Source organism: Onthophagus taurus, chromosome 3, assembly GCF_036711975.1.
Source record: "Onthophagus taurus isolate NC chromosome 3, IU_Otau_3.0, whole genome shotgun sequence".
Classification (NCBI taxonomy): domain Eukaryota; kingdom Metazoa; phylum Arthropoda; class Insecta; order Coleoptera; family Scarabaeidae; genus Onthophagus; species Onthophagus taurus.
The window spans coordinates 10,139,499-10,167,248 of record NC_091968.1 but is presented as its reverse complement, the minus strand read 5'-3'; the positions used below and the strand labels follow the sequence as shown (position 1 = coordinate 10,167,248).

The window sequence follows — 27,750 nt, the reverse complement described above, 5'->3', positions numbered from 1 at the left end:
TTTAATGTTTATTAATTAATTTTTGTAATTAATAGCAAAGATTTAGATGAAAACATGGAGCCAAGGGATTTTACTGATGCGCTGCTTTTACATTTAAAAAGTGACCCGACGATGAACTGGCAACATATTATTTTTGAGCTTGAAGATTTTTTGGGCGGTCACTCAGCAATTGGGAACTTGGTAATGGTCGTTTTGGCCGAAGTCGTTAAAAACAACGACGATGTACAAATCCGGATCCAAGAAGAAGTTGATTCGGTGACCAAAAACGAAAGACCGGTGAATTTATTCGATAAGGAGTTGATGCCATATACAGAGGCAACCATTTGGGAAACTTTAAGAGTGGCCTCGAGTCCAATCGTACCACACGTGGCTACGGTCGACACCGAAATCGGCGATTTTTCAATCGCTAAAGACACAGTTGTTTTTATTAATAATTACACGTTGAATATGGGGGCTGATTATTGGTCGCAACCAGAAAAGTTTAAACCGGAAAGATTCTTATCAAACGGAAAAGTGTCAAAACCGGCACATTTCATTCCGTTTAGTACAGGGAGGAGGACTTGTATCGGACAAAAACTTGTCCAGTGCTTCACGTTCGTCATTTTGTCGAATATCTTTCAGAGGTACGATGTACGGAGATCGGGCTCGTTAAGCGTTTTGCCCGGTTGCGTTGCGGTCCCGCCTGATTGCTTCAAATTAACGCTCAAGAAGAGGAGGAATAAAGACTGATTTATCGCGAAGGACGCGCCGCCGGAGGAGTAGCAGCCGCCGCGCCGCCTCCGTCCTCACGGAATTCGTCTCGGCGACGACAACGCCACATACACGCACACGCGTTCGCCTTCGCCTTCGGGGTGTTTCAATGTCAATCGGTCAAGGTCACAAGAGAACTTCTCTTACATTTTACATTACATTTTATTATTACGATAAAACTAAAAAAGAATTAATTAAACACGATTTTAAATATGATTGATGTTAACTCCCCGATTTTTATACGTAACACAAAAATTTGTTGTTAACTATTTATACACAAGCGTTTTTTTTTTATTTTAAGAAAAAAACTGAGGTATATTGTTTATTATTATTATTTTTTTGTAGTTTTTAGTGCGGTATTTAGGTGGTAATTATGAGAATATCAGACTGACTAAGATTTACTGTTAAGGAAAAATATAAATAAATAAAACAAAAATATACCCAATTTATTTTTAAAACTTGTTTTTTTTTAATACATTAATTTATTTACAAACTAAATCCAATTTATCCAATAATTAACCAAATTTATAAAATTTTGACACAGTTTCCTACTTTATCAACACTCAAAAGCAACCCAACTTTCACGTCATTTTTAATTAATTTAATTGTACTAAAAATGTTTAATGGGGTATGCCACCTTTGAAATTTAAATATATGTTCTTTTTCTTTGTTTAAAGTGTATTTTAGACTGTCTAGAACGAGAATCCATTAACAGCAAAAATTAACTTCATTTTTATAGACTGACTAAGATTTACTGTTAAAGAAAAATATAAATAAATAAAACAAAAATATACCCAATTTATTTTTAAAACTTGTTTTTTTTAATACAATAATTTATACAAACTAAATCCAATTTATTCAATAATTAACCAAATTTATAAAAATTTTGACACAAATAGTTCCCTACTTTATCAACACTCAAAAGCAGCCCAACTTTCACGTCATTTTTAATTAATTTAATTGTACTAAAAATGTTTAATGGGGTATGCCACCTTTGAAATTAAATATGTTTTTCTTTGTTTAAAGTGTATTTTAGACTGTCTAGAATGAGAATCCATTAACAACAAAAATTAACTTCATTTTTATAGACTGACTAAGAGTTACTGTTAAAGAAAAATATAAATAAATAAAACAAAAATATACCCAATTTACTTTTAAAACTTGTTTCTTTTTTAATACATTAATTTAATTACAAACTAAATCCAATTTATCCAAAAATTAACCAAATTTAAAAAAATTTTGATACAAATAGTTTCCTACTTTATCAACACTCCAAAGCAACCCAACTTACACGTCACTTTTAATTAATTTAATTGTAAAAGATTCAAATTTAATAAAAGAGACCAAGAAGAACATGAGAATATTAGTGAATATGTCGTGGAGTTATAGAAGTTAGCAGATAGATACGTGTAATTTTGGGGTGTTCCTGAACGAAGCACTGAGAGATAGATACGTAGTAGGAATAAAATCATTGGCACTTCAAAGAAAACTATTGGCGGAAGACAATTTAACAAGGGAAAACGCAAAAAAAATTGCAGTTAATATGGAGTTAGCCGATTCCCAAGTGAAAGAATTTAAAACGTCTGGCATGGGCGTTAGTCGCATCAATCTTAAATATAACAAAAGTCAAAAAGAGTCATATGTATCAAGAAAGTCGTCAAGTAGTCAGAGAAGTGATATAAGAAAGAAATGTCAAGTCGAGATTAATAAAAAGGATCAGTCTGTAAGGTCAAGCGCAAGGGAAAACAGGAAGAAATGTTATAGATGTAGGAGAAGTAACCATGATCATGAGGATTGTCCGGTAATTAATTGGAAATGTTATGCCTGTCAAGGTAGAGGTCACATAGCGACGTGCTGCAGGAAGAAAAAATGAATATATGGAGCGGAGTCAGAAGTGGAGTCCGATGGCACAAGTGAACAGAGCAGTGATGAGTGTGAATTAGCGATTCAACAAATAAATATTAATACAGTTCATGATAAGTTATTATCATTTAGTAAGATAAGTATTAACAAAAGACTAGTAACGATGGAGGTCGATTCGGGTGCTAGTGTTAACATACTATCTAAAGACAAATTTGATGTGATATTACCAAATTGTAAATTACAGAGTTGTCTAAAACAACTTTTGTCGGTTTGTGACAATAAACTAAAAGTTGCAGGTCAGAGCAATGTTAGGATAACTATTAAAAATAAACAAAAAGTATTATTGCCGGTAGTCGTTATAAATTAAAAAAATTTTAGTTTATTAGGTCGTCCCTGGGTAGATGTATTGGTCCCCGAATGGTAAAAAGTTGATACAATAATTAAAAATAAACCAAATACGTCTAATAAAAGTTTAGAAAACAGTAATAGTGGTAATAGTGTAAATAATGAAAAAAGTAAGTTCAAAACAGATGAAAATAATTGTATAAAACATTTTCTGGCGAAAATTGTTTTAAAAGATGATGCCTTGCCTGTATTCCATAAAGCCTATTCAGTTCCTATATTACAGAGAGACTTGATTGAAAAGGAAATAAAGAGGTTGGTCAAGGAAAATATCATAAGCCCAGTACGTCACAGCGAGATTGTCCGATTGTTATTGTTGAGAAGAAATCCACAAATAATGAAGAGAAGAAAATTCGTCTTTGTGTCGATTTTAAGAAGACCTTGAATCCTAATGTGAAGAAAGACCATTATCCATTACCCTTACTGGAGGACGTGATTAATGCGATGGCTGGAGGTTAGCATTTCACTATTATCGATTTAAAAAATGCCTATTTACAATTAAAAGTTCAACCTACTTGTAAGAAATATTTGACAATTAATACCCACCTTGGATTGTTTGAATATAATCGACTACCATTTGGTGTCACTTCAGCACTAAGAATTTTTAAATCCATTATGGACCAGATTTTGAAAGATATACCAATGACCGCATGCTATATAGATGATGTTACCGTAGCAGGTGGAGATGAATTAGCAGATGAATTGAAGAAAAATGTAGATGCCGTGTGCAAACAACTTGAGAATTATAATGTAATCATCAATTATGAAAAGAGTCAATTCAATAAATTGTCGGTTGAGTTCCTGGGTTACAAAATGGATGCTAATGGTATTCACCCTGTAGAAAATAAAATAGAATCGTTAATGCAAGCACCTGCCCCCACAAATTTGACTGAGTTACGCTCTTATTTGGGATTTTTAAACTATTACCATAAGTTTATTCCAAACGCTTCATCTCTATTGCAACCACTATATGATCTAGAGCGAAAGGTTAATCCTTTTCACTGCAGTAAAGAATGTCAGAAAGCATTTGACAAAAGTAAACATCTAGTAAAGTCCAATGCTACACGTGATTATTTTAATCCTAAATATCCTACACGCATTACTTGCGATGCATCTAAAACAGGAGTTGGGGGAGTATTGAGCCAAATTGTTGAAGATGTGGAGAGACCAGTAATGTTTGTTTCTAGAACATTGTCCAATACTGAGCGGAACTACGCTCAATTTCAAAAGGAGGCATTGGCAATCATCTTTACAGTATAAAAATGTCATAAATACCTTTATGGAAGACCATTTGAATTGATTAGTGATCATCAACCGCTAAAGATATTGTTTGGAGAAAAGAATGGTTTACCTATTCATGTATCTCAAAGATTACAGAGATGGGCCATTATCTTGTCAGGATACAATTATAAGATCTTATATAAAAGAGGAAAAGAAATAGGAAACGCTGATTGTCTATCAAAGTTGCCGCTCATTAACAAGGAACTTATCGAAGAAGTTGATATAAATATTCTGGATACACATTTCCCAATTACAGCAAAAGATATCGCTTGTAACACAAATCAAGACACTACATTATGTCAAATAAAAGAATATCTTCAAAATGGATGGCCTATGAAAGTTGAAAATGACAATATTAAGCCTTATTTCAGGAAACAAAATGAATTGTCTATCGAAGAGAACTGTATTCTACTTGGCAATCGAGTTGTGATTCAATACCAATTGAGAATGAGAATTTTGGAACTCCTCCATGATCAACATATTGGCATGGTAAGAATGAAAATGTTGGCAAGAAATAATTTATGGTGGCCTCTGATGGATGAAGATATAGAGCAGTATTGCAATAAATGTGATGTTTGCAAATTTACCCATGGCAAACCATCAACAACGACTATAGTACCTTGGCCAAAGTCAAACACATGTTTTGAGAGAGTGCACTTAGATTTTTTTCAGAAGTGTGGGAGATATTTCGTGTTGCTGGTGGATAGATTCAGTAAGTGGTTGGAAGTAAAAGTAATTAAAAATACAACGGCGGAGGAATTAATAATTACGCTAAGATCAATTTTTGCCACTGTTGGGTTGCCACAGCAAATAGTTAGAGATAATGGACCACCATTTGGATCATCAGAATTTAACAAATTTTGTAAGTTAACAATATACCGTATTGTTAACACATTCTCCTCCATACCACCCTCAATCTAATGGGTTAGCAGAAAGAAATGTAGCAACAGTTAAGAAAAATTTGGCAAAACAATTAAGGAAAATGAACAAAGACAACGTAGAAAATCTCTACAACTACTATTGAATAATTTTCTTTTAAAACATAGAAACATGCCAAATACTGTAAATGGACGCAAGCCTACAGAACTTGTTTTCCAAGAACACTCCTTACATTAATTCATCCACATGCTGTTAAAGATGAAGAAAAGGCAATGATGATGAAGAGGAGACAAGCGGCATTTCATATAAATGATAAAGTGTTCGCTTTTATTAATTTGGGCGGAAGATTGGGACATTGGAGGGCAGGAAAAATAATAGAAAGGAAGAGTTATAGAACTTACATGATGGAATTTGATGATGGAACTAGATTTATGCATGTAGATCATTTGAAAATGGATAAAAGTAAAAATCAACACAGTGAAAATATATCAGAGGATGAGAAGAATGTGAGATATCAATCAGAAGAATGAAGATAAGACAGATAAAGAGGTACCTGTGACTATGGAGACAATGGAGAAATCTAAGATACCGCAAAGTCCAGAATCGGATTCCTCAGATCATCCCTCTACTCCCAAATCTCCTAAAACCCCTAACTTACGTTAATCTAAAAGAATCATAAAGGCACCACAAAAACCAGATTTGTAACGAAGGAGGGAAAACTGTGTGTTATTGTTAGTTATTAAGTTATTAAAGGAAATATACTATATTTAGAGTTCTAATGTGGGTTTTATTGATCAGGTACACAACATATTTGATCGGTTAAACTTAGTTGGTCCAATTCATATAAAGGTGAAACTTTTTATGCAGATGTTATGGAAAGAAAATCTTGACTGGGTTGATTCTTTGTCAGAAGATTTATACCAAATATGGTTAGCTAGAATTGTGCGCTGCCGTGCTGTGTTGTTGGCAAAATTGATGAAACGAATGCAAAGGACATTTAAATTGAGGAGTGATTCTCTATATTATTGGTATGATTCGACAATTCGACAAGTTGGTTAAGGGTAGAATGTCGTAAATGGAAAATTTACATATCAAATAGAGTTACTAATATACAACAATCAACCCAAGTCAACCATTGGAAACACGTTGGTACGAAGGATAATGATGTGGTAATGTCCTAAAGTGGTAGAAATAAAAACCAAATCAGGTTTAATAAAACGATTATTACCTATTAATGAACAAAAAAATGAAATAATTTGTATTATGATGTTATTACGTATTATCTGTTCACATTATCTGTTATACTTTATTGAAATAAAGATTTCAATTAATAACAATTTAGTTAAAGCGCTTCTAGTGGCTTTAGAGAGTTTTTACACAGCAACGCGAAAAATAACATCGTAACAATTTCCTCAAATAATAAAAAAAGTTTCTAATTTATGTAAAAACAGTTCATAGTGGAAAGAAAGTGGCATTGCGTTCGATATTGCCGCTTGTAATTTTAGTGACGATCTTATAACCATTATGGAAATAATACAAGCACTAAAGTTAACAATTGGAAGATTGTTCTTTGAGTTTTTCCACGAAACTCACGTCGCATTGTCCACGCTGACGCTCCATGACCAATGAGACTAAAGAAGCCCGTAGAAGTTATAGTCAGCCAGATTAGCTGAGAAGACCATCAAGAAGGACAAATGTACCGTGCAGGAATCACTGGTTAGAGGCTTCAAAAGAAAACATTTAATTTTTCGTAATGATCAACTTAAACGTATTGTTTAATTTGTACGAATGATTTAGCATTTCTAAACGGATTTTAAAAAACTTTTTTTTTATATTGTATCTAAACTTGTCTCTTTTAAAAACATTTTTACGTATGTTTTTTATCAATAAATATGACATTTCTGGTCAAATGGGCAACATTTTGCCAAAAATGAATATTTTTTAAAAATCCTATGTAGATCCCTAGTTTTTGAGTTTAAAAAAGTAATCGTTCTCGAAATTTGATTATTCGACTTCCGGTTTAGGAGAATTCCTGCACGCCAATTGACTCTGTACGATTTGCAAGCCTAACATTGCACATGCTAATAAAACACGTTTTTAAAACTAGAAAAGCTGCATATATAAACCCCACAACCCGTTTTTAGAAAGCATTTTTCCCCACGTTGCAAAAGTTATCTTTATATTCGGCTCTCCAAGGTGGCATACCCCCTTAAAATGAGTAAAACTTTACAATAATAATGTATAAAACATATAAATTAATATAACAACATAATAATAAATTAAAAGATTCAAATCAATCCGAATAATTCTTTAATCGAAGCAAAAGTATAATAAACCCGTATTTTAAACAACATCCAAAACTTCGCCACGCCATATTGAAATTTTTTCAACCTACCTTTCGAATTATCGATTTTTTTGGTATAAACGGTCTCGATGCAACATTGAGACATCACCCGAAACGACCCCATCCTGGCACTAGTCTTCAAAGTGTGATCAATCCCACGCATTAAATCGTTCGTTTTAAAAATTAAAAGGAGTTGGCGATTAACTTGATCTAACACGTCGATTATTTGAGAGGCGTACGTTGGGATTTGTACTTGGAACGTTTCTTTTTCTTTCTCCGTCGGTTTGCGCCTAAAAAAAAATAAAATAAAGCTTTTTTAATCGAAAGATTTTTTCCTTACTTATCAATTCCTTTCATAACTGAATCCCAAGTTCTACCTGTTATCATACAAGCGAATAAACCATAAAAATTCTCCTTTATACCCAACTTTGATGTGTAAAGTCGCATTGCTACCGTATCACGATTTAAAATGCTTAACCATAAATTTGCGTACGCAACCATAATTTCTCCATTTAACGTCTAAAACGATTAAATTCCAATTAATTGGTTTATTTGATTAAATTAAATTTACCGCGTAAAGTCCGTGATCTAATAAAACGATATCACAATTCCCTTTTTCATTTTTCTTCACTAAAATATTTCCGGGGTGTGGATCGCTATGCACAAATCCATGAATAAAAATCATGTTCGAATATAACATCCCAAGCTTATCGGACACTTCCAACGGATTAATCTTATTTTCTTTAATATAGTTAATATCGTTAACTTGCCCCCCATCCAAATACTCCATGGTTAAAACCCGTTTAGTTGTTAAATCCCATCGAATCGATGGTACCCTCAACCATGGGACATCTTTGAATAATCCTGCGATTTTTTCAGCGTTGAGACCCTCGTTTTTAAAATCTAACTCGGTTGGTATGTTCTTTTTCGATTCGTTCACTAACCATTGGAATTTAAATTCCGGGAAGAAATATTCGACAACTTTCACGAGATATTCCATAGTTTTCATATCAACCCGAGAATTTCCCAAAACCGCCGGATGTTGCACTTTGACAGCTACGGTTGTACCATCTTTTAATTTTGCTTTGTGTACTTGAGCTAATGATGCCGAACCAATTGGTTCCGGGGAGATTTCTTCAAATATATCATTTATCTAAATCAAAAAAAATAAAAAAATGGAAAATAACGAATTGACCAAAAACACAATAACAAATAACAACACAATATAAAACAAAAGGCAAATGAACAAGAGAACCAAGTTAAGTAGCACCTTGGTTCTGCAACTTTGTCTTCCCTTGGCTACACTCCCATCCTAATAATAAATCCTATCATACAAGCTACACCCTTTCCCAACACACCTCTAATGACAGAATAAAAATTAAATAAATGACAAATACAGTGCTAGCGTAAAGTAACCCCCCCCCCTGTTTAACTTCTGAACAGATTGAGATATCAATATGAACAAAAAAACGTCAGTTTCTATATTTTATCAGCACAAATATTTTCTTATGGAAAATTTTGGTATCACTTTTAGTTTTTCCGGAAAATGGAACAGCTTTGTTTTTTTAAATGGAACACCCAGTATATTATGGTATCTTTCGAAAGAATAAAACAATACGAATTCAACGATACCTCACAATCAAATATCGGTTTATTAGTTTTTTACATAAAAATTAAACAAAATGCGGAATTTCGCCGGAAAAACCAACGTATCTTCGTTGACTACCTGTCGAGATACAATGGGCCAGATAAATGGTGGACGGTCAGTTAAAGGTCGGTCTACGCTCGGATTAAGCAGGGTTAAAATCAGCAATTCTTTTAGAATGTTTTTATGAAACAATCAATACAAGAAAAGGATAAAAAGAAAGTTCTTTTTAAAACTTCTAAGAAAAAATTGTCATAACAACAATTTTAAAGTTTGTAGGTACTTTGAAATTTTGTATTTAAGGCAGCATGCAAATATTTTCCTTCATTTCTATCTTTGAATTCTACCCGACCAAGTATAACCAAAGAAAGGCGAGATCAAAATGGCTAGAAGGAGTTTAGAGCACAATATCGAAGCAATTTTAATATTCGCTCGTGCTGACAGAAATCTACATGAAACAGGGCGACAATTTAAGGAACGATTTCCTGAACATCCAATTAGTCGAAAATATTTAAGAGAGCTTGTGAATAAGTTTTTCGAAAGTGGAAGCGTCGAAGACCGCAAAAGAACTGGTCGTCAGATATTAACAGAAGTATTTAATGTGCCCATGATGTCGTCTGCTGCTATCGCATCAACGTGTGATGTGTTAAATATTTCCGCGTCGTTGTTGGAAGACGTGGAAATACTTAAAGAAGAATAAATATCATCCATTTTAAATAAAAATGCTTCATGAATTAACAGAAGATGACCCTGATATAGAAGAACAGAATTTTGTGAGCTAATGACAAATATGGTTGAACGAAATCGATTATACTTGAAACATATTTGTTTCAGTGATGAATGTACTTTCTTTTTGGGTGGAAAATTGCATCGGCGTGATGTTAATCCACATGAATATCGTGACGTTATCACTCAATTTCATTAGAAAGTAAATGTTTTTTTTTCAAGACTTTTGCAAATTGTACAACAGAATTCTGACGATTTTGAAATGGAACTAGTGTTTCATCAAGACGGAGCACCTCCACATTATGCGCCAATGGTACGAAATTATCTTGATAAAAATTTTAATGGACAACAAGATCACCAGATCTGACACCTTTAGATTTCTTTTTATGGGGTTATTTAAAATCCAAGGTATATGAAATTCCGTTGGGTAGTATTGAGGATTTAAAACAAAAAATTATTGACGTCTGCCAAAATATTGATCACATGTTAAGCCGTGTGAGAGAGGAAACACTACAAAGATGGTACCACTGCCTAGAAGTTCAAGGTAATCATATCGAACAATTTACTTAATATTTGATTCTTAATAAATAAAAAATTCTTTTATTATTCAATAACAACACTAAGCAAATTTTTCAACCGTTACCTATACTAGCAAAATCTTTAATAAGAAAATTTCATTTCTTATATTGACTTTTTTTCTTTATAAATATTTTTTGATAAAATATGATTAATTCATAAATTTAATATACTTCCAAACAACTTTTATTTCATTTCTAAAAAAAATAAGTAATTGAACTTGCAATTTTAAATCCGTCTTAGCTCGAGCGTATACCGACCGTCCACCATTTACCTGGCCGATTGCATTTCGACAGGTAGTCGACGAAGATACGTTGGTTTTTCCGGCAAAATTCCGCATTTTGTTTAATTTTTATGCGAAAAACTAATAAACCGATATTTGATTGTGAGGTACCGTTGGATTCGTATTGTTTTCATCATTCGGAAGATACCATAATATACTGGGTGTTCCATTTAAAAAAACAAAGTTGATCTATTTTCCGGAAAAACTAAAAGTGATGGCAAAATTTTCCATAAGAAAATATTTGTGCTGATAAAATATAGAAACTGACGTTTTTTTGTTCATAGTGATATCTCAATTTGTTCGGAAGTTAAACAGGGGGGGGGTTACTTTACGCTAGCACTGTATAAGTACGAAGTCTTTCACGGCCGGTGTTAATTAAACTAAAACTAACAAGTTCGAACTTGTTTCTGAAGAAGGTTGCAACATGGCATCCAAATTTTTTTTTTAAAACGCACGGCTTAACCCGAAAGTTTGTAGTTCTAGGTCTAAGTTTTTAAAAAAAGGGAAAACTTTAAAATTTAAAATTTGAATTTTAAAAATATTCGGTGATACCAACCGAATACGAAATATTACATTCATCCATTACCAAAAACTAAACAGGCCACAACGAGGAGATAACAAGAATAATATAAATAATCAATAGTCATCACTAATATTAATTAACGAAAATTGCACATGGTGAAGTTTTTATTCATAAATTTGACGTAAGTTTATTATATTTTGTGATATTTTGTTAATTAAGAATGAATTCAATAACATAACCTTAGGTAATTTAAAGCGTAATTAAGATAATAATATTAGATATTTGTAATTGTAACAGGATCTCTTCCTGAAGATAAGGGTCCAGTTTCCTCGAAACATGTAGAAGAAAATAAATAAAAAAATAATATCGATATAGACGAAAAATAATTTAACCTTCATATCCAAAATCAAAGAAAATAATTTAAATTAAAGGGTTTTGTGCAAAAAGTTCCTAAGTGACATTTTCTGGTTTTGGTACTCTTTGCGCCACTTGTTGTAGAATAGCATATACTTTCATTTGCTACTAATGGCTTTTGTACATAACGTTCCTAAGTAACAAAATTCTCATATGAGTTTGTATAGTTCCACTGGCTATTTCTTTTGAGAAGTCCCTATGTTGAAAAAAGTCCCTGTTGGAAAAATTCCCCATGTTGTAAAAAATAGTCAACCCATTCTGCTCTTATTAGTATGTAACACCAAATATGAGTGACAGTGAAACAAGTAGTGTACCTGGTAAGTTAATAAAATGTATGTTTCTTCTTATTCTTCTTCTTAAGAACGCGAAGGAGAGGAAATCAGATGCAAAATGCGATCGGTAAGAAAACAAAAAAAAAGATTCCACAGAGTCGCTGTAAATATAAAAATAAGATATCTGCCGCATGTGGTAAGAAAATATTTGCCAGTTTCCAAAAACTAAGCCACAGTAAGCAAAATTTGTATTTAAGAGGTTGTATAATGGCAAAACCGGCTGCTCGGCATGTTAATAAAAGTAAATCACTCAGGAACGTTTTTGAATACAAAGTTATAGTTAAGGAACTATCTGTTACTGTTTGTCAAAATACCTTTTTGGGTTTGCAAGAGTGATAGAACGGATAGTGATTTTCAGAAAAGCCGGATACCGAATATTCGGCATCCCCTTCGGCCGGATATCCGGCTATCCGGCATATCTACACGGCCATTATGGTTATAATTTCTGGTGCATTACTGAAGTGATACTCTACATTGCCACATTATAGCGATATTTGAATAAAAATGAAATTAATGAGAAAGCTGATAAGATATGTCAATTTCTTTGGATCCAAGATACAAAATAAACTTTTTTGATGTTGGTTTAACTAACGAAGCAACTCTAAAAAGAGGATACTTTAATTACTAATTGACGATATTTCCATAAGGATTCTTCACGAAATTCATTTTATAGAGAATTTTGAAAGTTATCGATGAAAATTGCAACATCGAAAATTTTATCAAAACTTCAAATATTGTTTTCTCAAAAACTAACAGTTATTTTTCAAAACGGGTTGGTTCGTTGGAAAGAGGACACTTTTATTAACACTTTGAGAAATTTTCATATACATGTTCCAAGACATGGATTTTATACGAATTTTTAAAACTCAATCGGCGAAAATTGCAAAATTCGAAAAAATTGTGGATTATTTCAAAAATTTATTTCTCAAGAACTAAAAGTGATTTTTCAAAACGGCTTTTTGCATTAAAAAGGGGATAATTCAATTAATAATTGGTGATATTTCCACAAGAATCCTTCAAGAAATGAATTTGACAGCGAATTTTGGAAGTTATCGACGAAAATCGTAACATCAAAAATTTTATCAAAACTTCAAATATTGTTTTCTCAAAAACTAACAGTTATTTTTCAAAACGGGTTGGTTCGTTGGAAAGAGGACACTCTTATTAACACTTTGGGAAATTCTTATACTCATATTCCAAGAAATGGATTTTATACGAATTTTTAAAACTTAATCGGCGAAAATTGCAAAATTCGAAAAAATTGTCGATTATTTCAAAAATTTATTTCTCAAGAACTAAAAGTGATTTTTCAAAACGGCTTGTTGCATTAACAAGAGGATACTTTAATTAATAATTGGTGATATTTCCACAAGGATCCTTCAAGAAATTAATTTTATAGCGAATTTTGAAAATTATTTATGAAAATTGTAACATCGAAAATTTTGTCAAAACTTCAAATATTGTTTTCTCAAAAATTAAAGGTTATTTTTCAAAATGGGTTGGTTCATTGAAAAGAGGACACTTTTATTAACACTTTGGGAAATTTTCATACTCATATTCCAAGAACTGAATTTTATACGAATTTTTAAAACTTAATCGGCGAAAATTGCGAAATTCGAAAAAATTGTCGATCATTTCAAAAATTTATTTCTCAAGAACTGAATGTGATTTTTCAAAACGGCTTTTTGCATTAAAAAGAGGATACTTTAATTAATAATTGGTGATATTTCCACAAGAATCCTTCAAGAAATTAATTTTATAGCGAATTTTGAAAATTATTTATGAAAATTGCAACATCTTTACCAAAACTTTAAATATTGTTTTCTCAAAAATTAAAAGTTATTTTTCAAAATGTGTTAGATCATTGGAAAGAGGACACTTTTAGTAACAATTTGGGAAATTTTCATACTCAAAATTCAAAAACTGGATTTTATACGAATTTTTAAAACTTAATCGGCGAAAATTGCAAAATTCGAAAAAATTGTCGATCATTTCAAAAATTTATTTCTCAACAACTGAAAGTGATTTTTCGAAACGGCTTTTTGCATTAAAAACTTTAATTAATAATTGGTGATATTTCCAGAAGAAGCCTTCAAGAAATTAATTTTATAGCGAATTTTGAAAATTATTTATGAAAATTGTAACATCTTTATCAAAACTTTAAATATTGTTTTCTCAAAAATTAAAAGTTATTTTTCAAAATGTGTTAGATCATTGGAAAGAGGACACTTTTAGTAACACTTTGGGAAATTTTCATACTCAAAATTCAAAAACTGGATTTTATACGAATTTTTAAAACTTAATCGGCGAAAATTGCAAAATTCGAAAAAATTGTCGATCATTTCAAAAATTTATTTCTCAACAACTGAAAGTGATTTTTCGAAACGGCTTTTTGCATTAAAAACTTTAATTAATAATTGGTGATATTTCCAGAAGAAGCCTTCAAGAAATTAATTTTATAGCGAATTTTGAAAATTATTTATGAAAATTGTAACATCTTTATCAAAACTTTAAATATTGTTTTCTCAAAAATTAAAAGTTATTTTTCAAAATGTGTTAGATCATTGGAAAGAGGACACTTTTAGTAACACTTTGGGAAATTTTCATACTCAAAATCCAAAAACTGGATTTTATACGAATTTTTAAAACTTAATCGGCGAAAATTGCAAAATTCGAAAAAATTGTCGATTATTTCAAAAATTTATTTCTCAACAACTGAAAGTGATTTTTCGAAACGGCTTTTTGCATTAAAAACTTTAATTAATAATTGGTGATATTTCCACAAGAATCCTTCAAGAAATTAATTTTATAGCGAATTTTGAAAATTATTTATGAAAATTGTAACATCGAAAATTTTATCAAAACTTCAAATATTGTTTTCTCAAAAATTAAAAGTTATTTTTCAAAATGGGTTGGTTCATTGGAAAGAGGACACTTTTATTAACACTTTGAGAAATTTTTATACTCATATTCCAAGAAATCGATTTCATACGAATTTTTAAAACTTAATCGGCGAAAATTGCAAAATTCGAAAAAATTGTCGATCATTTCAAAAATTTATTTCTCACGAACTAAAAGTGATTTTTCAAAACGGCTTCTTGCATTAAAAAGCGGCTACTTGAATTAATAATTGATGATATTTCCACAAGGATCCTTCAAGAAATTAATTTTATAGCGAACTTTGAAAATTATCGATGAAAATTGCAAAATCGAAAATTTTATCAAAACTTCAAATATTGTTGTCTAAAAAACTAAAAGTTATTTTTCAAAACGAACTGGTTCATTGGAAAGAAGATACTCTTATTAACATTTTGGGAAATTTTCATACTTATATTACAGAAAATGGACTTTATACGAATTTTTAAAACTTAATCAGCGAAAATTGCACAATTCAAAAAAATTGTCGATCATTTCAAAAATTTATTTCTCAAAAACTAAAAGCGATTTTTCAAAACGGCTTGTTGTATTAAAAAGGGGATACTTTAATTAATAGTCGAAATTGATAATATATAGCAACAGTTTTGTTAGTAATGAATATGATAATGAATTGCAAGCGAAGAGAAGGAAACTAGACGAAACTGCAACAAGAGATTTTATATATCGTATTGGGATTGTTACAATGAGGTTGCTAAAGATAAACATGATATAAATAAAGTTGTATTCAATGAAAAAAGTCCTATTGGGGTTGAACTTGATTATTATCTGCAATGTCCAACACCTAAAAGCCAAAGCCGGATATTTAGTAACTATCCGGCCGGGATTTTAAAAAATGGCCGGATAGGCCGAATACCGACAGTTGCCGGATATCCGTTTCACCACCAGTTTGCATCCCTAAGACGGAGAGACAGAGTCGGATGTACATACAAGAGTACGAATAAATTTAGCTTTATTGTTCTAGAATAAGCTAAATTTAATAAACAAATCCTCTAATATACATTTTGATTAATTTTGTTAAAAAGTCCCTAAGTTAAGATCGTTACCTTTTTTTTTCTTATAGAGAAATGGATTTTTTTCTGTAAAAATTTAAAAAAGTAATTACAACCTCCCAAGGTAACATCCTTAAAAGATTAAACAGATAATATTAACAATATTTCCAGAATAAATTGAAAACAAAAAACCGAAAATTCTTAAAATGTGTAAAAGACACTTGGGGACTTTTTGTAAGAAGCTCTTCAATTATTATTAAAATTAATTTATTTTCCTGTAATTTAAGTTAATCTATTCAAAAAGAGATGGCGCTTTAAAATGTAATAAATTATAATTTTGATAAAAATACATTTAATTTTTAAAAACTTCGTTTTTACTTACTTCCTTTTTTAAATCTTCTTTTAAAACTCGATAAATATCCTTAAGTTCACTTTGTGGGGCGTGACTGTGTAAAACTTTCATCGTTTGAACATATTCTTTTGGTAATAAATATTCTAAAGCCGCGATATGTTGCCCTACTTTGATATACACACCCTTATTTTCACAACATAGTTTAAGCAACCTATTAGCACCCTGTTGATGGCAAAAAGACTGTTTTTCTTTAAACTCCACACTAGTTTTATCCCATTCCTTAAAATAGAGTTCTTTTTTGTAAATCTTTCCGATTTGAAATACAGCAATAGCAGCTCTTCCTAATCGTACTATTCCAATGGAATCGAGTTGATATTGGTTTTTGTGTAAACTTAAAGCCGTGCCTCCAATTAGGCCACCTACTATGCCGTATCTTAAAACTTTTTTAGCACTAAAACTGGCCATATTGCACTTAAAATCGATGTGTTTTAAATTTTAATTTTCAAAAAAGAAACGTTGTTGATCGTTTCGTGAAAGAATACGCAATATACTACATAATGTATTCTGCTTGCATCACATGGTCAAAAAAAAAACTTTCTCCACTTGAACCTTAACCTCAAAAATGTAATTTAAAAATAAATAAGGATATAAAACTATAATTAGCTTAAATATAGAATTTTTTTTAAGTTTTGATAAAATACATTAATTAATTTTAGTTTCATTATTTTTTTTGAGGTTAAATTAAGCCAACTTCACGTTGGAAATATGTCAATTTGACAGTTGACGCAGTTGACTTAATGAAGTGTCAAAAATAAAAATACAAGTCCATCAAATTAATGTTTAAAGTGCGCGTTTCTACAAATGTTTTATTAAAATACCGCGTAAATAATACAAAAAAATAATAATCCAAAATAATTTTAATCATATCAACTTATTTTTATTTGTATGACTCATCAACCATAACAAAAATTAATTTTCGACGAAAATGGAAGTTTTTAACAAGATTTATTCGCATGTAAGTAGCTCGGTAAGCAGCACGGTGTCGCAATTATCGAGTGTACTCCCCGGAAATCCGGTAACGCGTGAATTCGACGCGACAAGTCACATAGCATCCGGAGGTCCAGGTCTTTTATGGAAAATTTATAAGGGTACTAAAAGATCGACGAAACAAGAAGCTTCAATATTTGTTTTTGAAAAAAGGCAATTGGAGAAGTACAATAAAACCGATCGGGATATAATTTTGGAATCACTAAAACGAGGGATAACTCAATTAACAAAAATAAGACACCCACAAATTTTAATAGTACAACACCCTTTAGAAGAAAGCAGAGAAAGTTTAGCATTTGCAACCGAACCCGTTTTTGCAAGTTTAGCAAATATATTGGGACAAACTTTAAACATGCCACAACCAACAAATTTGAATGATTATAAGCTTTATGATATCGAAATAAAATATGGTTTATTACAAATAGGGGAAGGTTTAGCTTTCTTACATAACGACGTTAAGTTATTACATAAAAACATTTGCCCAGAAACTATAATAATAAATCAACAAGGAGCATGGAAAATTTTTGGATTCGATTTTTGTGTGATGAATACAAGCTTGCCCAATTCACCACCTTTTTATCCCTTCATTGAATACAGCCCTACATTACCTAGCATAGCTCAACCTTGTTTAAGTTATACAGCTCCAGAAATCATTTCGGCTCAATCACATTCAACATCAAGTGATATTTTTTCATTGGGAATGTTGATTTATACGCTACATTCAAGATCAGAAGATTCTTTTCAATGTGTTAAGTCATTACAACAATTTAAATCAAGATTACAAATGTTACATAACTTATCGATGAGTAAACTTCAAAATATTCCTGAAGATCTGCGTGAATACGCTAAATTAATGATGAATGTTACGCCTGATTTGCGACCGGATGCTCATCAATTTATTAAAGTGCCATATTTTGAGGATGTTGGAGTGAAAACTTTAAATTATCTTGATTCATTATTGCAATGGGATAATTTGCAACGATCCCAATTTTTTAAAGGGTTACCGGAAGCTTTGAAGAAATTACCACATCGAGTTCAAGTACAGAGAGTTTTACCGTGTTTAATACGGGATTTAACACAACCGGCGATGGTTCCGTTTGTTTTACCAAGTATTTTTGATATCGCTCAAGATTGTACTCAAAAAGAATACGTTCAATGTATTTTACCGGGGTTAAAACCAGTTATGGCTTTAATTGAACCAATTCAGGTAATATTTAAATAATAATTAGAATTAAATTAATTAACTGGTGATAAGTTAGCCTTAGATTCCAGCAATAGATTTCTCTCCTAAAAATTATATACAGTGTGTCTCTGGATAAGTGAAACGACTCTTATAAAAGGTAAAATTTTTTCGGGGATAAATACACAAGAGCTTGACTTTTAATCGGATAATTTTATTTTTACACGAACATTTCGTTACCATCATAGAAAATATTTATATTATACTTATACAGGGTGAGTCAGAGAGAATGGGAAATCCAAATACCGGAGACAGTAGACACCAAAATATGACGATTTAACCTAACATGTCTTATACAAATGTCAGTGGTTTTTAATACACAGGGTGTTGAAAGTTAAATTTTTATTTCGAAATTTCTTGATAATTTTGAAGGTTTTTGTACTATTAACATAAAATTTGGTAGTTAGATGTTTTCGAGCATGACAAATACGAATTTGATATTTGTTTTACGATTACTCGTAGAGGGCGCTAGATACACACTACGTTTGAGATACCAAGTCATGACTATTTTGTCAGTTGAGGTATGGTGAATTAGAACCAGAACTCTGAAGGAGTTTTCAATTCTGCACAAAAAAGGTACTCTTGCTTACATTGTCTAAGCCTACTGGTTTCCAAGTTATCTGCTTTTAATTGTTTCAAAGTAATTTTAACATTAACATTTAAAATCAATAACACACAGTAACTATAGCAATTAGTAACGATAATAATCGATAACAATAACAATTAATTAATAACAATGGAATATTGTGATCATTTTCAAAAATCCAGTGGACTTAAATCTGGATTTCTCACTATTAAAAAACTCATTATATCGTGGCATTTTGAAATTGGTAATAACTTTATTGTTGGTAAAAATGATTATTGCACACGGAAATTAGATCAATGTTGACAATTAACAGGCAATTGTCGAAACATAAGCGGAAAAATAACCCAAGTTTGCTTATGTTAAAAAATAAATATTTTAGAAGAAAAAATACATTTAAACATTTAAAAGTAAATAATTCGAAAACCGATAGACTTAGACAATTTGAATAAGAGTACCTTTTTTATGTAAAATTGAATGCTTTTTGTGATTTGCAGCTCTTATTGGTCGTAGCTGTCGAACCAAAAAACTTATGATTTGATTTATCAAACGAGCAGCGTGTATCTAGCGCCCTCTACGAGCAATAACAAAACAAGTTTCAAATTCGTATTTCTCATTCTCGAAAACGTAAAACTACCAAATTTTATGTTAATAGTACAAAAACCTTCAAAATTATCAAGAAATTTCGAAATAAGAATTTAACTTTCAACGCCCTATGCCTCGAAAACCACTGACATTTGTATAAGAAATGTTACGTTAAATCATCATATTTTGGTGTCTAGTATCTCCGGTATTCGGATTTCCCATTCTTTCTACTTTGTCAACTTTTACAGTGTGCATTGGAAGGCTTCCTGTATTATCCTTTTTCTTGCAATTTTAGTTCTCTATATTGTATCGGCCATCTTGATTTTTGAAAAGTTTATAATACTGACAAATTTGCAATCAGCACCCCAAAAGATCCCACCAATACCACATACAGGGTGTCATACAAAAACGCCCCAAGCTGTAACTCTGTCATTTACATTCCGTTTTTCATGAGCCAGGTATCAACTGAAATGGTTTGATGAATACTACGTTTCGTGCTACAAATAAGTATTTTCAACGCCATCTACAATTTCAAGCGATTGTCAACTTTTGTTTTTCAAATTGCTCGGTATATTTTTCTTCGCGTTAAGAATTTATTTGTAGCATGAAACATACTATTCATTAAACGATTTCATTTGTGGATACCTGGCTTATGAAAATTGGAATGTAAATGACAGAGTTATAGCTTGGGGCGTTTTTTATCTGACACTTGTATAAGTTTTATAAAAAAAAATCAACAGGAAATGAAAAAATGGTATCAGTTTTAATTGAAGAATTTTTTTATATTATCTCAATTTATGGTTCATTATGGCCCTTTTTCTCTCTCTTATATTTGAATGGTAGGAACTTACCTTCTTCAATCTGACATTTTCAGTGCTTGAAACTTTTTCCTAAAAGGTAAACATGTGGCCGAACAGATAATATGAAGGAAGATCACATTAATATATCTGCCCCTGACAGCTAAAGGCACGTAAGTCCAAATTTTATGAAAATGAGGTATGCTTAAAATAAGTATCTGGTCAAACACAACATTTCATTTTTTATAACATTATCTAAAAAAATTGATTACGAAATAATTTTTTGGGTTATAAAGAAGAAAATCCTTACCGTTTTAGCGCCAAATAGTCGTAACTCCACAAAAAATCAGAGTTTCCAGGAGGTCCCCGAATTTTTTTATTAAAGGAAAAACCTTCCCACAACTTGACCCTTTTTAGTGTTGAGAAACGTCAACCAATAAGGTTGAGTTTATAAAATAAATGAAAAGTTGACATTATGTTAAGTCAAAAATTTGTTTCTATAGTTCAATCGTTCTATTGCTAATCTTAATGTGCAATCATGGAAACTAATGAAGAAACATTTACTAAATTGGTGCCATATTCTTCATCTGAAACACAATCAGATACAGAAAATAATGCAATTGCTAAACCAATTACGAAACTAGAAAACGTATGAGACGTGAAAAGGATTGGAAGAAAAATGTGCGAAAATGTAAAAGGCAACGAGGTGAATTCTATTTATCTTGCAAAAACAAACTTGTACCAAATAAAAAATTAAAAAAGCCATGTCGCTTGACCTGCACATACAAGTGCAGTTCGTTAATACCTGAAAACCAACGTCAACAAATTCATAATGATTTTTGGAAAAAAATCCTTTCTTGGGAGTGCAAGAGACGGTTCATCATTTCTTGTGTTTCTAGTGAAGAAGTTAAACGACGCAGACCACAAGACGTTGTGCCCCAAAAAAAGCCGTACACAACAAAATTTTTATTCTTTTAATATTCAAAACAAAAAGATCAGAGTCTGCAAACTGTTTTTTATGAACACATTATCAGTCAGCGAGAAATTTGTTTATAACGCTCTACGAAAGAAATCTACCCGTAATATGTCAGTACTGGATCAAAGAGGAAGAAAAGTCCCTATTAATAAAATTTCTAATGACATTGTCGAAAAATTGTTAAACACATTGAGACTTATCCTACTTATGAAAGCCATTATTCCCGAGAAAGGTCTACTAAAAAGTATCTTGGACAGGAACTAAATATTTCAAAAATGTATACATTATATTGTGAAGAATTAACAAAGGAAGGTGAAGAACCAGCTAAAGAATGGCTATTTAGAAAAATCTTTAATGAACAGTTTAATTTGTGTTGATTATTTTAATATAAAACTAAAAACTGACCTTAGCGCAGAAGAAAAACAAGCCATTACTAAAGAGCAAGACTTACACTTAGATGACGAATGAAGAAGAAGATGAAGAATGAAGATAAGAAATGTGCTTTGGAAAGTAATGAACGTCAACTTGTAGTAATGGCTAATCTTCAAAAATGTCTTCCTACTCCTTTTTTGACAAATTCGGAAAGCTTTTATGTTCGAAAATTGTGGACCCTAAATTACACAATTCATGATCCTTGTAACAAAAATATGTGGTGCATGATGTGAGATGAAGTCAAAGTTGGAAGGGGTGGTAACGAAGTGGCTTCTTGTTTTTTTAAATGGCTATCTATAGAGATTCCAAAACATCAAAACACTGAGGTGTTAACAATTTGGACTGACAGCTGTGCAGGACAAAACCGAAATATGCTGATGATCGTAATGTATTTATACGCAATGCAAGTATTTCCCAGTCTTAAAGTTATAAATCATAAATTCTTATTACGGGGTCATACTCATATGGAAGTAGACTGCCAGCACAGCATCATCGAACGTGCAAAGAAGAAACCATTTACAATTTTTACTTGTAACGATTGGCTATATTTTATTCGCAATTGTAAAAAGCCTCCATTTAATGTGTACTCCATGGCCCTAGATTTTAAAAATTTTAGTACATTGTACTCCTTATCAACAGCGCCATTTATATCTAGAAAGAAAAGCAATGATGGCCAAGAGTTTAAACTGTCCAACATTGTTTGGCTTTTTTATAAAACGTTATTTAATGACAATTTTTGTTCCATTAATTTGTATAGAAATATTCGAAAACCGTCAAATATACCAAAAAGTTTGAGCCAATTAAGATTTTTTAGAAAATCTATAAGTAAAGCAAAGTACGACAATCTTGTAATTCTCCTTAAGTGGGTCCCTGAAGAATATCAGGATTATTTCAGAAACTTACCCCATACTGAAGAAGCATCAGATTTCCCTGATGATGAATGAGTTTATGAGTTAATATATTTTAAAATTTATTCTTTGTTGTAATAAGTTAATACATGTTATTATTGTCCCAAATTATTGTTTTGTTGTAAGTCCATACAGTCAGTCAGAAATAATTTTTTGAAGCCAAAATGTAGTAAGTCCAATAAATTCGCTTTAGCTGTAAGGTACAGATATGGCGAGAGCGTCTATTTGCATTCAACGATTTTCAAAGTAACTTCTTACATACTATTGTTCGCTATAATAATAAATTTTTTTGTAGAATTAGGTTTACTGAAGCCTTGAGAAAAACTTCCTATGCGTGAAAACCTTATATTTTGTCGTTGATTTTTTACTTTTGTCCAGCTAGAATCGGAATTTAGTCCAGTGTGTGACGTAGGAACCATCTGGCTGCTTACCAACATAAACTTCCAAATTTGATGTAAAATAACATTTGGAATCTACCACGCAAAAATTTTGTTTCCATATTTATTGGGTTTATTTGGGATATATTGCCTAAAAGAGTAGCGTCCTCGAAAACCCTACAACTTTTCATCTATCGTCATGTAATGGAGAGGAGCAAAAACATCAAACATTTCTCTGATGAGCGCTAACTTGTCTATCTTTTTTCGCTAAATAGGTATAGGCATGTTTATAGATGATTTGTAGAGAATTAAATTCTCTGTTGGGTAGGTTAAAAAATATGAGGCGTTCCATTTAAAATTTCCGACTTTCTTGCGATCGATGGAAAAACGATAATTCAATTTTTGAGCACCTGTATAAGATACTCTGATACAACAAATGACAATCTATTATAATAATAATAATAATTTGTAGGAGAGTAATTTATTGCTGGAATCTATCGCTAACTTCTCAACCGGTAATTAATTACTTATTTTGTTTTTAGATTTTACTTTTAATGCTACAACGAATGGAATTATTATTAAAATTAACTCCGTCTACGGATATCCAACAACATGTTTTACCGATGCTTTATCGTGGGTTGGATTCTAACGCGCCTCAAGTCCATGAATTATGTCTTTCCGTTTTACCAACTTTTGCGGGACTTTTAGACCACTCAAACGTAAAAAATAGCCTCTTACCAAGGATAAAAAAGCTTTGTTTATCAACTTCATCCCTCTCAGTTAGAGTCAACTGTCTTTTATGTATCGGAAGGCTTCTTGAACATCTCGATAAGTGGTTAGTTCTTGATGAAGTGGTCCCATTTTTGCCTCAAATCCCATCACGAGAACCGGCAGTTTTAATGGGAATCTTAGGAATTTATAAATTGGCGTTGAATCACAAGAAATTAGGGATAAGTAAAGAGGTTATAGCAACGCGGATTTTACCTTTTTTAATCCCGCTTTGCATCGAAAATGGATTAACTTTATCTCAATTTAATAGCTTGGTTGCTTTGGTTAAGCAAATGTTTCAAATGGTTGAAAGCGAGCATAGAACGAAATTGGAACAATTAAATAACGTTCAGCAACAACAAAAAGCTTTGGAGGCTTCGATGCCGAGTTTTACGACAACCTCTCCGACTCCAAAACACGAAACCGAATTGGATCAAGTTTTTGGAGGATTAGGATTAGAAAGTTTTGAGAAAAATCAAATAAATCAGACGAATAAATCGAATTCCTTGAGTTTAGAAGAAAAACAACGATTATCAAAGCAACAAGAAACCGTTAAAAGCTTCCAAAAGCAAATTCCTTTAGAACCAATTTCAAATCGTAATTTTGAGTCGAAACAAAATCAAATTAAAGACCTTTCCGCAACTTTATTAGAAAAGAATTTAACTAATTTCAATAATTCAATGAATAAACCACAAAATATTCCACAACCACAACCGATGATTGGATTTAATATGAATAATTCGTTTCAATGGTCATCGACTACTTCTTCAACGTCATTGCAAGCTAATCCTTTAACTCCGTTTGGTGGGCAAAACACAAATACGAATTTTTCTAAATATAAAAATGATGGGAGTCCAAATTGGGGAGCGTTAGATAGCCTTTTACCTCAACAAAGTGGAAAATTACCGATGAATCAAATGCCTTCGAGTCAACCTTTATTGAAACCATCAAACAGTTTTAATAAGCTTAATAATAATCAAAATGTTGAGAAATTATCGAAAGATGATATCATGGATCTTTTAAGTTAATACATTAAAGACTAAATTATTTAAATTATTTTCTATAAAAAATTAAGAACATTCCGTATTTTTATGTATCAATTTGTTTGTAGTTTATGTCTAAAAACATTAAATATAAACTATTTTAATGCATAACCTCTTTTATTATTAATCATTTGCCAAAGGTAGTAAGGTAGTCTTCATACCTAAAGGTGGTAGGCCTTCAAACGCCGATTCCAAGGCGTACAGATCAATTAGCCTAACTTCATTTCTTCTCAAAGGGATGGAAAAGGTAATTGATCAATACTTTAGTCAACATGCTTAGTAGACAACATGTCTGGTAGTTGATGACTTGATGAACATATTAACAAAAAATGGAGCATGATTCAGGGGTATGCTGATGACCTGGTAATCACAATCCGAGGTAAATATGACACAATCATAACTCAACTAACGCAGAAAGCCCTAGTACTAGCAGTGTTGTTAAATACCCGGGTATTTATTTTCAAGGGAATATTCCCTGGATATATACCCTGGGGTATTTACCCAAGATGGGTATTTAGAGGTATTTATAAAATTTGATTTAAATTGAGTTGATGGCAGTTTTGCAAGTACTTCAAGAATACAGAGTCCATTATCGATACACCAAACTTATTTATAACATTTACAAAAATGCTACAATGAGCGTGGGGTAAGACAAGGCGATATAATGGTGAACCCAAATTGTTTATCACAGTCCTGGAGAGTGCATTTAAATAACTGGATTGGACTCAAAAAGGTATAAAAATTGATGGCAATACTTAAGTAATTTGCGCTACGCGGACGATATGGTCCTTATTTCGGTATCCTTGGAGAGATGAGACTGATGCTGAACGTATACAGGAGGCGTGTGCAAGAGTTGGGCTAAATATCAACAAAATTTAGGACAAATCTTGTTCCAAGCTGTAACATCAATATTGGTGATGATGAATATTCCATCTAGAATACTTTCGATGGTATGTTATTAATCTCTGATACCTTTCCATATTTTGCCGCAGAGATTGCGTTTTGAACCTCACTGATTGATATAGGTGCCATGACACTATCCTTTCTATGGTGTGACGGACTGCTGTCTGTTTCCAAATCAGTTTCTCTATGCTTAATAGGTTTTGGAAATAATTTTTTCAAATGTCATTCATTTCACTATCACATATTATTTGTCCTGTTCCATCTCAGTATAGAGCTGTGTGCGATTTGTGCCTTTATCTTAACTGTCTAACAAATTTATACACATTTCTGGTGTTATTAGCTTTAAAGTGTACATATATTTCGGGAAAGTTTATATTTTCACTACCGACCATTCTCGTTTACGTAATACGCTTCGAAAATATTTAACGATTTCTTTAATGCTTGAAAAACAACTTTGAATGTCCTGAATTGAGTATAAGTCTAATATTAATGACTAAATTCAGTTTTTATGCTTCATTAATTCTTGTTGTTTGATTCTTTTCTAGTCATATTGCATTTCCATCAAATCCAAGATTCCAAGATCCATGAGATTGTTGATTTCCAATTTTAAATTAAGTAGTTCGTTTAAGATCTTATTATTCTTCTTCTTTTATTCAGGTTGTAACCTGTTTACGCATCTCTTTCTAGCTAATCTTTGGTCTCTTTTGTCTTAATCAGCCAGGTTTCTTCCATTCTTTGGAAGTATTCATAAATTTTTTTTATTTCTCCCCTAGCAAATCTCATGACATATCCGAATCCACAAAATTCTCTTACAATTTTGTTCCTAAGTCTATCTTTTCTTGTCTTTTCCACTATTGTTCTTAAAGTACTCATCTCAGTTGGTTCGCATCGCAGCCATATATCTTGGCCATGAGGTTCGTGTATCGAGAGATAATAATCAAAGGCAGCCTACAGGAAACTTAAAGACATTTTCATGGGCGATATTCCTGTATATTTGAAAAGAAAGGCTGTCAATCAATGCGTGGTTCCTCCTTTGGTTATGATATACGGTGCCGAAACATTAATATTAACGGTGGCCATTACCAGGAGGCTCAACGTAACGCAAAGAAAGATGGAGAGGTCGATACTGGGTGTAACCCTGAGGGACCACATACGAAATGAAGACCTACGAAGAAGAACTGGCGTAAATGATGAGGTCAACATTGTGGCAAAGCTCAAGTGGAACTGGGCGGATCATCGTCGCAAGAATGAAGAATGAGTAGTGGTTACCTGATTATAATACGTCTTCGATCATTGACAATTCTTCGTCTTCAACGCCCATTTCATCATGTTCCTCTACATTTTTGTCCGAATCTGTTATATTTTTACTTGTATCACTTTTGTATGTACTGTTTGGGTATTTACCCTAGGCCGGAGTAAATACCCAGATAAATACCCACTTTTTAAATACCTACTAAGTACTAGTGATAGAACGGATAGTAATTTTGAAAAAGCCGGATATTCGGCATCCCTCGGCCTGATATCCGGTATATCTATCCGGCCATTATGGTTATAATTTCTGGTACATTTCTGAAGTGATACCCTATATTGTCACATTATTGCGATATTTGAATAAAAATGAAATGAATAAGAAAGCTGATAAGATATGTCAACTTATTTGGATCCAAGATACTAAATGAACTTTTTTGATGCTGATTTAACTAACGAAGCAACTCTAAAAAGAAGATACTTTAGATCTGAAAATTGCAACATCAAAAATTTTATCAAAACTTCAAATCAGTTCGATTTAGGGTAG

General features: G+C 31.8%; 3 protein-coding genes across 3 annotated transcripts in view; 2 read left to right on the top strand and 1 right to left on the bottom strand.

Moving 5' to 3' along the window:
- LOC111422306 (cytochrome P450 307a1-like) overlaps positions 1-1,208 on the top strand; it is a 49,665-nt gene extending 48,457 nt beyond the window's left edge. Inside the window, exon 3 of the mRNA XM_071195195.1 lies at positions 36-1,208. Coding sequence (XP_071051296.1) covers positions 36-729 — 694 coding nt within the window. The 3' untranslated portion in view covers positions 730-1,208. The remainder of the gene's footprint in view (positions 1-35) is intronic.
- Positions 1,176-16,995, bottom strand: LOC111415773 (aarF domain containing kinase 1). Its single transcript, XM_071195193.1, has 4 exons — positions 16,327-16,995; positions 8,091-8,672; positions 7,860-8,038; positions 1,176-7,809 (listed from the first exon to the last, which is right to left on the bottom strand). Exons 1-4 carry the CDS (start codon positions 16,759-16,761, stop codon positions 7,464-7,466), a joined length of 1,542 nt encoding a protein of 513 aa, XP_071051294.1. The 5' UTR covers positions 16,762-16,995; the 3' UTR covers positions 1,176-7,463.
- Positions 16,996-17,073: 78 nt separating this feature from the next.
- LOC111422343 (SCY1-like protein 2) lies at positions 17,074-25,163 on the top strand. The gene is made up of 2 exons (XM_023055549.2): positions 17,074-18,550; positions 23,784-25,163. The coding sequence occupies exons 1-2, from the start codon at positions 17,282-17,284 to the stop codon at positions 25,035-25,037; spliced, it is 2,523 nt and encodes an 840-aa protein (XP_022911317.2). The 5' UTR covers positions 17,074-17,281; the 3' UTR covers positions 25,038-25,163.
- The last annotated feature ends 2,587 nt before the right edge of the window (positions 25,164-27,750 follow it).

What these genes read in the sequence shown, in the direction of transcription:
- LOC111422343 (XM_023055549.2), top strand. Translation starts at nt 17,282, where the DNA reads ATGGAAGTTTTTAACAAGATTTATTCGCATGTAAGTAGCTCGGTAAGC. An exon ending in CTTTAATTGAACCAATTCAG is followed by an intron (nt 18,551 to 23,783) that starts GTAATATTTAAA and finishes TTTTGTTTTTAG; the next exon opens with ATTTTACTTTTAATGCTACA.
- LOC111415773 (XM_071195193.1), bottom strand. Translation starts at nt 16,761, where the DNA reads ATGGCCAGTTTTAGTGCTAAAAAAGTTTTAAGATACGGCATAGTAGGT. An exon ending in AAGAAGATTTAAAAAAGGAA is followed by an intron (nt 8,673 to 16,326) that starts GTAAGTAAAAAC and finishes TTTTTGATTTAG; the next exon opens with ATAAATGATATATTTGAAGA. An exon ending in TAGATCACGGACTTTACGCG is followed by an intron (nt 8,039 to 8,090) that starts GTAAATTTAATT and finishes TAATCGTTTTAG; the next exon opens with ACGTTAAATGGAGAAATTAT.